At 38.3% G+C, this 13,972-nt stretch overlaps 1 protein-coding gene across 4 annotated transcripts in view; it reads right to left on the bottom strand.

The window, feature by feature from the left end:
* Positions 1-11,974: 11,974 nt before the first annotated feature.
* The window catches only part of ephb2b (eph receptor B2b), a 111,803-nt gene continuing 109,805 nt past the window's right edge, over positions 11,975-13,972 (bottom strand). For all 4 annotated transcript variants that reach the window (XM_075461700.1, XM_075461702.1, XM_075461701.1 and 1 more), the window contains exon 16: positions 11,975-12,940. In XM_075461700.1, the coding sequence (XP_075317815.1) occupies positions 12,832-12,940 (109 nt within the window). In that variant the 3' untranslated portion in view covers positions 11,975-12,831. The remainder of the gene's footprint in view (positions 12,941-13,972) is intronic.

The following is a 13,972-nucleotide window of genomic DNA, read 5'->3' as shown; positions in this document are numbered from 1 at the left end:
TTGTTCTGTGATATGATATGTAGCCCAAAAAAAATTGGTTGGGTCTGTAATGGCTCAGAACCTCCCTAAAAGGCTCTCTGAAACAGCTGTTACTATGCTGGGTTTAGAATGCGTCGTTTGCCCTTATTGGCGTCGTTTCAGAGCTTATCTGGCAACCTCATTATGAAATGCAGGTAGGTGTTGGCGCTATTCGGTTGCCGTTGCTTGATTGGCTGCCCTTGCTTTCACCGAAAACAGAGCTATAGAGTAATACACTGACTGAGAAGAAAGCTCATCAGAATCAGAATTCGTTTTATTGCCATTGTTAGTGAACAGTGTTCACTAACTAGGCATTTGCTGCGGCGTAAGGTGCAAACATGTAACATAGGATATAATAATAAAAAATAAAGAATAAAAATATATGAATATAAAATGTACAAGGTGTGTACAACAATACACAGTATCCAATATACAGAGCAACAACAGTGCAGCTTCATTAGTGCAATTTTAATGACGGTAAAGTGACTGGGGCAGGTTATGAGGTGATTATGAAGTGTTCATAAGTCCAACTGCAAGGGGGGAAAAACTGTTTTTGTGACGGGAGGTTCTGGTCCGAATGGACCGAAGCCTCCTGCCCGAGGGGAGTGGTGCAAATTGCTGAAAAAGTGACGTCACTTTTTCACAAAAACGGATAGGGGGATATATATTAAAAAGGGGAGTACTTGAAACAGAGGTTCTGACACTTGCTGGCACTCCGTGTGTACTCCCTACAGCGGGGAGACTCAGAACTAACACCAAAAACGTGAAAAAGACGTTTTTGATTCTCTATCCCCTTTAAGAATAAACCCACTAATCCAGGCATCCCTATTTTTTTGGAACACTTGATTTCCACAAACTGACATGACAATTTTTGTATTTACATTGGAAACAACTAAGTTGTACTGTCATTAGTTCCGTGTTCAGAGTCTGAAAAGTGGCCATTTTTAATTGAGCATTTCATATAAAATGTCACCTAATATTTATCATACTTCTTGTCTCTTCACAACAGGAGTCTCATGTTTTCAGATTTGTATGTTTAATGGCTGAATGCATCATATTCTGCAAAACAAAACTGATTAAATCAAACCTGTGCCTGATTTCACTTACTCGTATTCAACCACAAGCAGATGTGTAATCACTGAAATATGTGGTTTTAGTGATCGGATGGAATGAAAACCTGATGACTCTCCTGGCCCCTCAGCAAATAGTTATAAATAATTGGACAGTTGTTCCATTGTCTTTTCCACAGTACAAAACCTCTTAACAAAAGTCTGTGTTTTGTAGGAACTAAGGAGAGGAGATTATATTGATTACATATTGATAAGGATTTTGGAAAGCTGAATTTTAATGCCAAACTTTCTCTATTTTTCAATTATTTTACCAACTGTACTCAAAAAGTTTTGAGTCTTGAGTTTATCAAGCCTAAACTTGATAAACATTAACAATAACAAAAGCATTAAAAGATTGACATACAGAATTTTTTGTCAAAGAGAACTTGATCAGGGAAAAATTATGGCCTCACACTGAAGGTGAATCCAGGTTTCCACGTCTTCTATTACCATCCCTCCAACCTGATGTATTTGCTCTTTTATAATGAACACACTTGTACAAGATAAGCTATGAGCTTGTGCAGATGGCCAATTGCGATCATACACATTGTGGTTTCTAGAAATTTCCCCCGGCTACTGAGTTGCTTGGGGGAAGAAAAGGGAAGAAAAAACTTGTGGATAGCAGCATATGTTTGCCTGAAAACCTGTCTGTGTATATATGACATTCAGCATCAATGGTGCCTTCACAGATGTGCAATTTACCCACGCAATATGCACGAATGCAGCCCAGTCTCATCACAGATGTCGACTTTTGAATGCTGCACTGATAACAAGCTGGATGATTCCCCCTTTCTTTTAGCAGGGAAGATGTAGCACCCCTTATTTCCAAAAGTATTTTTCAATTAGATTCAAACTTGATTTTATGTTTTACTGAATAGTTCTGCATCTTGTTTGATTCAGACTTGAACTACACATTGATTTAGGCAATGAGTTGGGTACAAAGAGACCTATTGTGATTCCATTTATCTGCCAGTAGATGGCAATCACGGTCTCTTTAAAATGGCTCACAAAATTGCTCAGTTAATTTTACATGATTGTTTAAAAATTGCCTTTTTAGAACATCTTTTATTAGGATATATACATATTATTCAACTAATATGGAATGATATACAGAAAAAGCCAATATAATTGTCTGAAGATAATACATAAGGAGTACAGTATGTTTTGTATGTTGCCACAAATGTCCCACAGACAGCCCCCTTCTCATTCTGAGCCATGCCCCCTCACAGAGTCGTGCCTCCATGTTTTACACCCCACCAGTTTTGGTAGGAGACATGAAGCTCGGTTGAAAACCCAGTGAGCAATTTTGCAAGAGGAGAAAGATATCCTCTTTGGTTCTGGCCGACGTGATGTGGCGTCTGGGAGTTGTGTAACTCAAGTGGAAGCGAGTCAGGAAGAGAAGCGGTTGAGGGAGTCTAAAAGCAGTCACAGAGAGTTCACATGTCTCTCAGTTTTGAAGCAAAAATATTAAACCTACACTTTGATGTTTGTGCTCTGCAGCCAAAAAAATGTCATTGTGTCTCAGCATGTTTTATTCATGCACCTTATTTTGACACACAATTATCATTTCACTTGTGAATATTCATCAGCAATTAAAATTTGTGTCTTTGTGATTAGCTCCATAGGTCTATAAACCCTTCTCACCTGCAGTGCAACTTGAAGAGAATCACAAAATTTTTACCTTGGAGTTTTGAACTTAGGAACTTTGCAACTACCATAAATAAAGTCGTGAGTGACAGCTTTTGCTTAATTGTTGCTTCAACTTCCTCAGCAAGCCAGAACAGTGTGCAGCAGGATTTCAAAATAGCTTTTATTTACAACTGAAGTCCTTTGAAAGGTCTAAATTAACCTCTCAATCATATTTACTGTACCTCCTGGGCTGGATTAAGCAGATTCCAGAGTCCAGTTTGAGCAGAATGTAATTCTCTGTAGCTCAAATCCAGATGTTCACGTTTTTTGGACACAATAATTCATCAATTCAGTCAAAGGGTCTTTTAGCAGTGCGTGCTACATTAGCCACCATCTCATAACTCTCTTTAAAATTGGCTCCCGGGGTTGAAGTTTTGAGCTTCTTAGCAATTACTGCCAGTTGCGTGGTAAACAGATCCATGCCCCCCGTGCCTGGAGGAACCACTATGTCTTATTTCATTCTGATTCCACTCTCCATCATGTGCTGGGAGCGGGACATGATGGAAATGACTCGTGACAGTTCTGACCCATTTGGAGGTCTGTCCACACAACATGAGTCTGTGAACTCTTCCTCCCTCGCTCGCATTGGCCTTAATGTCCTTGGTGGCCACATACAGTTTTCATCTCACCGCTACCATCATGGAAAATTTGCAGTGACCTCCTGCCTCCAAAATTGCCTGGTTGGTGGGGACATTTGCTGCAATGCAGACAGTTTGGGGCAGCTACTGTAAATATAAGACTAATCTAGAGAAAAAACTTTCCTGCTATATGTAACAGCTATTTCACATTTAAGGCTTTTGTGGTTTAAACTGTGTATCATTATCGCTCAATCTTTCAAAAATCATAAAGCACATGTAAAGATGGCTTTCAGTGTTGCCCGGATAAAACATGTCTTTGTGTGGACCAAACTCCCTTTATTGACAACTTATCGACCTATGTACCTTATTAATACAGCTAGATTCTTAATGGATCGTAAAAATGCAGTCTTTCTTTCTTTTTTTTTCTTTTTGATATTGTAACCCATGCCCTGCTGCCACTTCTCTGCTTCTCAGTCAAATAAAAACAGAAAATTGATCATGTTAAACAAACAAGTCTATATGGCTGTTCCTGCTCAATCTTTAAAAAAATATATTTTCTTGTTTAATCAAACAACTGTAAATCCTTCAGGGGTGTATCGCTGAATGAATTTAATGTCTGCACAAAGAAAAAAAGCAAGAGAGAAACGTTTGTTTGCATTTCATTTCCTTGAGGCATAAGAAAAAAGAGTAGGTTTCTTTTTTTCAACAAATGGTTAAGATATCACTTGATGGGAGTAATTGCATAACACATGCACTATTTTAGCATTAAATACTTCAACCAATAAGCAGAGATAGCTTATGCAGGTTATTTTCACACATTTTTTTTACAAGACAGTATAGTCACTGAAAAATGTGCTCCACCAAACAGCAGATGGGGACTTTAAGGGGTTAAATGCTTTCAGCATTTAAAAAATCACACTTCAGCATCACAAAACTTTTATGTATGAGTCATTTTTTCTTGTGCTTTTACTGATGAAGTATTTGCCGTACCATGAGAAGACATGCTGCCTCACTAAATAAAACCGATGAACTGTTAAGTACTGAGAATTGGAAAGACAAAATGAGTTAAAGTTTGGTAAAAACATAAAGAAAATTGGTGGCATTAAGGTCACAGCATTGCCTCTCTCTTGTTTCTCGGCTATGACTTCACTTCCAATTTCATACTGTACACTAACAAGATGTTATCAAGCAAGCTTTGGCCTTCCCTTGAATAACAATCAAAAAGAGGTTTTTATTTGTACTCTGAAGTGAACAAAAATAACCCTAAAATATTGAGAATATACCAAACATGCAAATCTTCTGCACTTGTAAAAATGTAAATTAATGTTTGGAAAAAAAATATACATATACACTATATGTTTGTACTAGGCTGATTGTAGCTGGCGATTGAACACCCAATCACCGAACTGTCTTTGTTCTGCATAAAAAATGTGATCACATGTTTGCCACACTGGTTATGAATCGACAGTATTATTACTTCTCATTGTCTGTCCCTCCATCTGTCCCATAAGACAGGGACGCCTTGAGACAATATGTACAACTCTGGCGCCAAATGTTAACGTTCAATTAATTAGATTTTGAGGGGTCAAAGGTTAAGGTCGTGAGGACCCACCCAAAACGTGGGTTTAACTGTAACTCATGAATTCATACACTCATTATGACCAATAGTTTTTATTTGACCAATAGTCACATAACACTGTAATATCCCTCTTTTCCTCCCCCAGTTGTACATTAATATCCTCAGATGAAAAGCCTCGCTGTTTGTACCCATTATCTGCGACGTAGGCCCTGAGCCATCCAGGTGTAAGAAGGTGGTGGGAACTTATGGGTGGTCGAGAGGTAGCCGCACCACTGGGGTCCCCCCTCCACTGAACTCCTGAACCCCCTCGTCTCCTGCTCATGGAATAAAACCTCTTAACACGCGCCATTCTCTGCTGGGTCAGGCAGAGGTCTCTAGCCTTTCACGCGTTGGCCGCTAATGAGGTTTCAGAATCTCCACGCGGGGTGAAGGGAGTCTGACCTACAGTGAGCCACGGAGCGACAGCAGCACTCTTGGCCAAATCAGTTCTGACATAAAACCATACAGCAATGTGCAGTAGTCTGGCTCTGGGAGTACACTGAGAGAAGTGACGGTAACTCCTCTGTTTAATTTGACCTAAAAAATTATCTCCCTGCATTTGCAGCTGCTATTTGGTAAGTCTTTTTGGATGTGTACGTAATGTGGCATTTGTGGAAATGAAAGCATTTACTAAGTGTTTTCATGATGTACTGCAGAGAAAAATATGATTTAATAATGATATAATAAGATTTTTTTTTTTGTAATGTTTAAATTGCAGGAGTTTGAATTGTTGCTCGAGGACATTTTTACGAATGTCAGTGTGATCTAAAAGAAGTCAAAATGTTATTTCTATTAGATGTTTATATTTTTCATTTCTTTCTTTTTTTTTCATTCGGACCCCACATCTAGCTTACTGCACTCTACTCTTCAAAGACAGTATAACTTATACATGCATAAATACTGAAAAGTCTTTAATTAATACATTGAGTTATATTGGCTGACCCCTACCCTTGAGAAAACATTTTCAAAAGTCTCACAATAGAACTTAAACTATCGAAATGCTGCACTTTACTTTGGAACATTATCAGAACTAAAAATAAACCTGCTCTCACAGCTCTTTTGACCTCCGAAAGCAAACTAGAAATTACAAATCTTGTATGCATTGATGTATCTATTCCGAACACAGGAGGATAGTGAAAAAATCACTATTTATTGGTTCAACCATAAACTGAGATGCTGCAGCAAATCCAGAATTGTGTTGCTACATTTTAAAGGCCCTCCACTTCTTGGCACTTAACAGTTTAGAACCGGCACACATCAGACTCCCTGCTGCCTCGCATCCCCTTATGGGCCCTCAGATTGTGCTCAGCTGGCTTTTCTGCTCACACATAATAAAAAAATTGGAGCTGCAGCATTTTTTCAGCTGTGCTCCTCAGTTGTAGAAAAATCAATCCAAAGATATGTGAGAGATGGGCTTTTTAAAAAAAAAAAAAAAATGGAATAAATACAAATAAAACAAGCTTTTCTTTAAACATTTTACTGTAAAGTGCTGAAATATCATATTTGATTCAATTTAGTTTTAACATACTTAAACCATAATATTTAAATAGATTATTTTTACTATTTCATTATTAAGTTTTATCTATAAATGGTCATTTTTCTGTGTAATTTAATTCATTATCTTTTATCATTCTAAATTTCCATCAATGAGTTTTCTATAATTGACTCCTCACATTGCTTTTTATTGTAATTTAATTTACTCTAATTTATTGCATTTTATTGTTCCTATTTTTTCATCTTTGTATAATGCAATTTAACTCTATCTTATTTTTTATACATTTATTTATTTTCTTTGTACTGTTTTTAATTCTGTATTATAGGTAACAGAATCTTTATTTCCTCTCTTGTTGTAATATCTACATTTTTTATCATGTTCTTTCTATTTATATACTTGGCCATTTTACCTGTTGTCTCTTGTTTTTTTTCAAAAATATTATTACTATTCATTTTTTAATTTAATTGTATTTTTTTCCTTTTTTGCTGCATGGCGTATTTTTGTATTTTGTCTTTGCTTCCATGGTTTTGAATAAGATGTAAATGTGCTGTTTTTATTTATTTTGTTGCTTGAGCTGTGTATGTGGCACAATACATGCTATAAATATAACATAATTAATATAAACTGCATTATAACTTATCTATTGAGGAAATTGTGCTTCATTATTTTCAGTTTATAGCTCTAAAGAATTAAATACATGTCAGCTTTGCTATGTCCATGTAATGAATCAGCTAAATGATTGCTTAATTAGATAAAATTAATTATCAAAACCAAAGATTGCTCATATCACACTGATTTCACAAAATAAAAAATTAGGAACAGTTTTGCTTCAGCAGGAATTCTGCTGAATCGTTATTGTGCATCATGGCTGGATGCTTCATTATCTGGAATAATTACATTAACAAGATGTCACCGTATGAAAACTGTCATTTTTAATTCAGATATAACTCTAGGGATAAAATACGAGGTTTAACTTCAGTTTCAGGTAGTTTTATCCCACCATCTCGCCATTTGTCTTCAGCAGTTGGATGCCTTTCAGTGTGCCGTAGGGATTTTAATCTTCTGTTTACCGAGACGGAAAGCAGTTGGACTTGCCTTTCGATTCTCATTTGTAGAAAATTTGTCTAGAGACATTTTCTACTAAATTAATTTAAAACAATATTTTTATGGCCAAATATTTGGTTTGTATTTGGGATATGGATTTTAATTTGAAATGTAATATAATTTTGACAAAAAAATGTACTGATAATGTTAATTTTCCTTAATAAATACACTCCAGTCATCAGTATTGGCGTTACTGTCCTTATTCAAATTAAATTGAATTCTACTTTTTCCATTTTCTTTATTTCTTTCCCCTATTTATTTGCACAGTAAAACAAGCATTGCAGGTGCCCCTCGTAAATGTCAGATAACAGTAAGGAAGCACATTTTTTTTCTGTTTCTCTACGATGGGAACTCTCATAACCACCCATTATTTGTTTTGCATCAAAAATAAGCAATGACTTTTCTCACATTTGCCATATTTCACACGATTGTAAAATTTACACCACAAATGATACTATCATCAAAAAAGAGTTAATAATAAATAAACTACTCTTTTTTTGTTGTTTTTATAACAGATCTTATTTTTTATTGAGGAGAGTCAAGTTGGGCTTTCCATTTTTAGAAAATAAACCAATGACAATATTACAAATAATGAAATTGTTACATCATTCACAGGGTTACAGTCAATATACATTTATACAGAAATACAGGATCTCCCACATCAGTCACAGTGGTCTGAACCGGCACTGGTCTATTATGTGGGCTTAAACAGACCAGGGGAACACAGACATCCCCTGCCTGCACTAACCAAGAGCCAGAGTGGTAGTGGTGGTGGGGGTGGGTGGGTGGGTGGGGGCGGGTATAGAAGCAGGATGGGGAAAACAGAGGGGAACACAGGGTCATACAGAACACAAGTGCCAGGATGTTGTCGTGGTACAAATGTTTTTCCAGCAGAGGGAAATACCCAGGCTTACTCTAAGCAGCAGCCGGTGTTTGTCCGTCAGCAGCTTGCTGAAGTGCCCAAAACACTGGAGACCTGCCTGCTACAGCATTCACAGACTAACTGAAAATCTCTCTCCAAAACGCTACATCAGTAGAGGGCGCTCTGGTGCTTCAACCTGCAGCCATTAAACAGGAGCCATTTTCTTTTCGCCACAACAGGAGGCAGACTTCTTGCTCTGACCCTGATGTAGTTAAGTGGTGTTCAAACGCAGCCCAGTGGGTACAGCCTGGCACAGCCCGTGTTTATGCACACTATCATGTAACTGTAACTCTGACACTTAACGGTTTTCCTCCGTCCTTCAAAAATTGGCACACGGTGAGGGGGAGGTAGGGGGAGTAGTTTTACTCTGAATCACAGATGTAAAAAGAGAATGTAACATATTGTTTTGCTGAAAAATGCAGCTGGCAAATGTTTAAAACCATCACCGGCGTTAGAACCGCACTGCATTAGAGAAAAACTGTCAAATGCTATTTAACAAGGAAAGCTGGAGTCTACATGTGCAGTTGGCATATTTTTGTTGTTGTAAAATTTTACACTTAAACATCTTGTAAGTTAAATAATACATACCGTCTGTGGAAAGTCAGCAGCAACAATCCACTGCTTTGAAGGGGGAATAAGTGAATGAAACAAAGCACCCAAATAACTTTCTTTATATACAAATCAACAACTGTTCCAGTGGCCAAAAAATCTGATATGTCCAACTGCACTTTTGAACAGCGATATTCAGTTCAGTTATGGACAAATTTAAATGAAATATTCGGTTTAATTTCACAGGGAAAAAAAGAAATAATTAGTGAAATCCTTTAAGAAATATGTCTACCATAGTAATGTAAAAGATGAATAAGTAACTTATTTTCTAGACATTTTTCAATACTAAAAGTTGAATAACTTAACTATAAGATATGGGCCCATTGATCATTGCTCATCCTGGAAGGCAACAATACCTCGCTTTTGTGTAGTGAGAATCATAAAATGCAAGTAAATACTTCATGCAATGCTTCCAAACACTCCACAATCAAATGAAAGGTTTTTCAAACTCCTTGAGATTCAAAGAAAAATAAAAAAAAACAGCAAAAAGTACTCTTTGCAGCAAGAAAAATAGAGACGGTATGCAACATGAAATCCACTTCAGCACTACTCTGCTCTTACAATGTCTGCCCACCCAGTTTAAAGCACTTCCTTGAAGCAAATGTCAAGGATAATTGCTTGATTAATAACTCAGAGTCTTGGCAGCATCCATGGACAAGCATCTGAATGAGCTATAATGGGCCTGGAGCAAAAAAAAAAACCTCACCAGCCTTGTGCATACTTGAGAGTAATTTCTTGCGCATTAAGTGCTTTTCCTGACGAAGAAGCATTTGCCGTACCATGAGAAGACATGCCGCTTAACTAAATTAAACTGATGAACTGTTAAGTACTGAGAAATGGAAAGACAAGATAAACTAAAGTTGGGTAAAAACAAAAAACGTTGGTGGCATTCAGGTCACAGCGTTGCCTCCGTCTTGCTTCTTAGCTATGACTTCACAGCTCATGATTCTCCTCCTCCAATTTCATACTGTACGTTATGAACAGCCTCCAGGGAAATATTTGCTCGGATGTGTCATACTGCACCAAGCAGTAACCAAGCAGAGGATTGTGGAGCAGAAAAAGAACCAAAAATCAATCCCTCCACTCTTGGCCTTAAATTCTATGGACAGCCAGGAAAAATGAAAGGGGCTTTTAAAGTGGTGCAGTTGCTGAGGCTTTTCACTTTCTTTCACCAGGGCTTTGGTGCTAAAGCTGTCTGTCGTGGCAGCCTTGAAAACTCAGGTCAGCATCTGAGGATTTGGTACAAGCAAACATGGAAGTGTTGTCTGGTCTGGACGAATCTCAGTGACACGCAGCATCGTGACAAGAATTGACACAACTGCTGTTGAGCGTCAATATGCCTGCTGCTGCTGCTGATGCTTTCAAACACGCCGAGACGAAACCGGACAACTGGCGAAAGCCGACTACGCAGAGATCATTGGAAGTGGCAGACAGGTGGCCCACAGTTATGTGAGTGATCAGGAGGACAGAGACTGAACCGGTGCCTGGACAGAGCGGCTGTGATTGGGGTGCAGCCGCCCTGCTGTGACCGGACACATCTAAACGATGGATCACAGCTGGACATCCATGTCTGGCTGTCAGGTCTCGGAGTACAACCCAGTGGGAGCTCTGCATTGCATCATTTATTGTCTATGTGCGTAAACCCCTGCCTGATTCAGCATCTCTTGGGAATCCCCACATTGCCATAAACTCAGTACCCCCATCTCCCCATAACCCTTACAACAGGTTGCTGGCAACAAGAGAAACAATGACTGACAGTTTTGTACTCATGAGACAGCGTTGCTCACAAGAAACCATACAATAAATGCATACATACTGTCTACAAAATGAAACCAAGACATTTTACATGGTAATGCTGTTTATCTACACGGTTTGTGCAGCAACGTGATTTCTTTTTCAAAAATAAATTCAAAGCATTGATGGAAGATCCAGAGTGTTTGCTGGAGTCAGCCATTAGACTCAGTGCAGAAAATAATCTTTAAGGAATATTAACAATTCAATAACATCCATACAGAAATTGCAATAATATAACACATGTTTTACCTTTTTATTCGACAAATGTCTGATTGTAAAATTCTATTTGTGACTGTGTATTGGTAAGGGTAAAACAACTGTGTGTGGTATCAAAACACAACAAACATAAAAAATGTCTTTTCAAAAGGAAAACTGGAAGAATACTGAATATACTGTAAGTGTGTCACATCCAAGCGATAACCAAACAGAGTTCTAGTAATTGCAGCAAATCAAAGCACTGTGAAATTAACCACTCATTCAGCATGCTATCAAACACAAGCTCTGTCACTTCGGGACCAACTGCATCTTTGTGCGTGTGGTATTTGTGTGTCTAACATGCGCACGTACGCACAGCCCGGCTCTGGAGATGAACAACATGAGGGGGAATACTATAACTTTACAGTATCTATGGTGGGTCTGATGTAAAGAGTAGAACCTGTTGCTTTTTGTGAGACTCTGTTGGAAGCCAAGTTTGCTGTTTGTTACACACACTTTATCTTCACAAGCTGAGGAAAGCAGCTAATGGAGACAATGACTTAAATCCTCCCTGTAGTCAGTATTTCTGCTCCTGAACTGATCACCAATAATAACTTTCTCTGAGTCATCATGTTAATGGCAGGTCAAGTGCATCTGATATGTACAGTACAGGATCAAGACTGGTGTGTGAAAGGGAAGAGTTCTATTTGGCAGGCTGTGAATATTTCACCGTGAAAGAAATAAAATGTTTTAAAAAATCAATGTTCAGTGAGAGGAAGCATGGTGAGAGGGAAATCTTCATCACAAATAGTCCAACAATATTGAAAATTTCTTGCAGTGAGGAAATTTTTTTTTTTCCCTTTTCTTTAGAGTTGATTTCAATGCGTGAATTGTCAGTCTGATTGAACGTGGTTTTGACATCAGTCTTACCCACAAGTTGTCCATTTCATGTTTGTTTTTGAATTCATCATGTTACCGGTGGCATCAGTTGGCTCTGTGTCGGGTCCTACCAGTTTTCTCTAAAGTTTGCCTTAAAGGAGTCCAAAGAGTTCTGTGTTTCCACATGATGTCCAAAATTAAAAACAAAGATAATATCCACACCTAGTTGAGGATGGTCTCGTAACTCGCAACTCTTCCTTCTTTCCTTTTTTTTTCTTTTTTTTTTGGCCCTTTTAAAGGGTAGCCTTCCTACTCAGTTCATCTAGTGTACAGCCTTATATCATCTATAAATTTAGATATAAACTCCTTTCCTTACCAGCTTTTCTTTTTTTTCTTTAAAAAATTCTTTACAAAATTATTAGAACAAACAAACCAAAAAAAGAAAATAATAATAATGATAAATGTTCAACATCAAATAAAAGTTGGTGGAAGATTGAAAAATGAGTTGCTGGTCACTTCTAACCTCCCACATTTCTGGCTCTAAGGGTGGGTTTGCTGTGGGCCATCTGGATCCTTCATCACTTGAACTGGTGTTGCCACAGTTCCCCACGGCTGATCCCAAGCTTGGAAGGGAGAGTCAGGGCAAGGAGGGAGGAGGGGACAGAGAACTGGAGAGGGGAACGGGGGCTGGATGGTAGCCTGGTGGGAAGACCAGACACACTGTCACACGAAAAAAAACAAAAAAACATCCACTTCTTCCTCCGCGCCCAAAACCTGTGCATCCTAACCACCATTATTTCCCCTCTGCTCCACTTGGCAGGTCAAACCTCCACTGATTGGATCTGGTTCATCTGTGCCCGCATCATCTGGACGCTGTTGAGAATCTTCTTTTGATGGCCTGCTAACGTCACACCAACCCTAAGGATGTCACTGTGAAGCGCAGAAACAGATGTCAGGCTTATGTTACCACAGGCTATAAACAGTCTTTCATAACTCATCTAACTGTCTATATTCATATCAGTCAGTGTGTATGTCTTTATAGAAAAACAACCCGGCAGCTCTCAGTCAGCAACTGGTAATAACATAACGCAATCCCAATATTACATGATGACATAAGACATGACTGTGTGACAATAGAAAAGATAAATGAACAGTAGGGTGGCAGGAAAAGAACACAAGTATTAAAATTCTTTCTGACTGACATTTTCGAGGCCAGGATGGTTCTTTAATCAAACACATACACAAAAGTTTGAAAGTCAATTTTTCTGTTTCTGAAACTTCTTGGCTGATGCGGTTAACCCCGCCCATCCTACGCAACAGAAACAAAAGCTTCGAATTCACAACATCTCTTCAACTAAAGTCTACGATAGACAGACACAACATTCATCGCAGAGGTCACATGCTGATGCCAAAATAAACAGTTCAGCACTGTGTAAATGCAGTGGCATCAGCAAACATTATTCACTCACTGCTGAGCAGTCACTTATCCATAAAACAATGAATTTCCTCTTCCCTCATGCTGAATCTCTGCTGTAATCACATTTGCTGCATTACGCATTACCATCTGTTTAATTCAAAGACCTGAAGGTAAACATCTCTGTGGGGTGATTTCTGGCTTGTTATGTTGTTATCCACTGACAGGAAGTGACTATTTTCTGTTTCTTTACAAGTGGGAGGATCTTTATCAAAGTTTTTTCCACATGGCACCCTCATATTCTAATGTTTCCTCTGATCCTCAAACTGAAGTTAAAGAGAGGTCTGCTGAGCACATGGCAGACAATAAAGAGTACCGTTGTGCTTTGAGCTATTGTGCCCACTGTTCAGCCTTGCAACTACAATATTACGATCTGATAATTAGATCCAGAGCTAGCATCATTTATAGAAGACCACAGGCAGAGTTTGGCTCCTGAGCAGGTTTTAGACTCAGATTGAGAAAACCCACTTATACTTATCAAAACCTAA

Source organism: Odontesthes bonariensis, chromosome 3 (assembly GCF_027942865.1).
Source record: "Odontesthes bonariensis isolate fOdoBon6 chromosome 3, fOdoBon6.hap1, whole genome shotgun sequence".
NCBI lineage: Eukaryota > Metazoa > Chordata > Actinopteri > Atheriniformes > Atherinopsidae > Odontesthes > Odontesthes bonariensis.
This window is presented reverse-complemented; position numbering and strand designations above follow the sequence as displayed.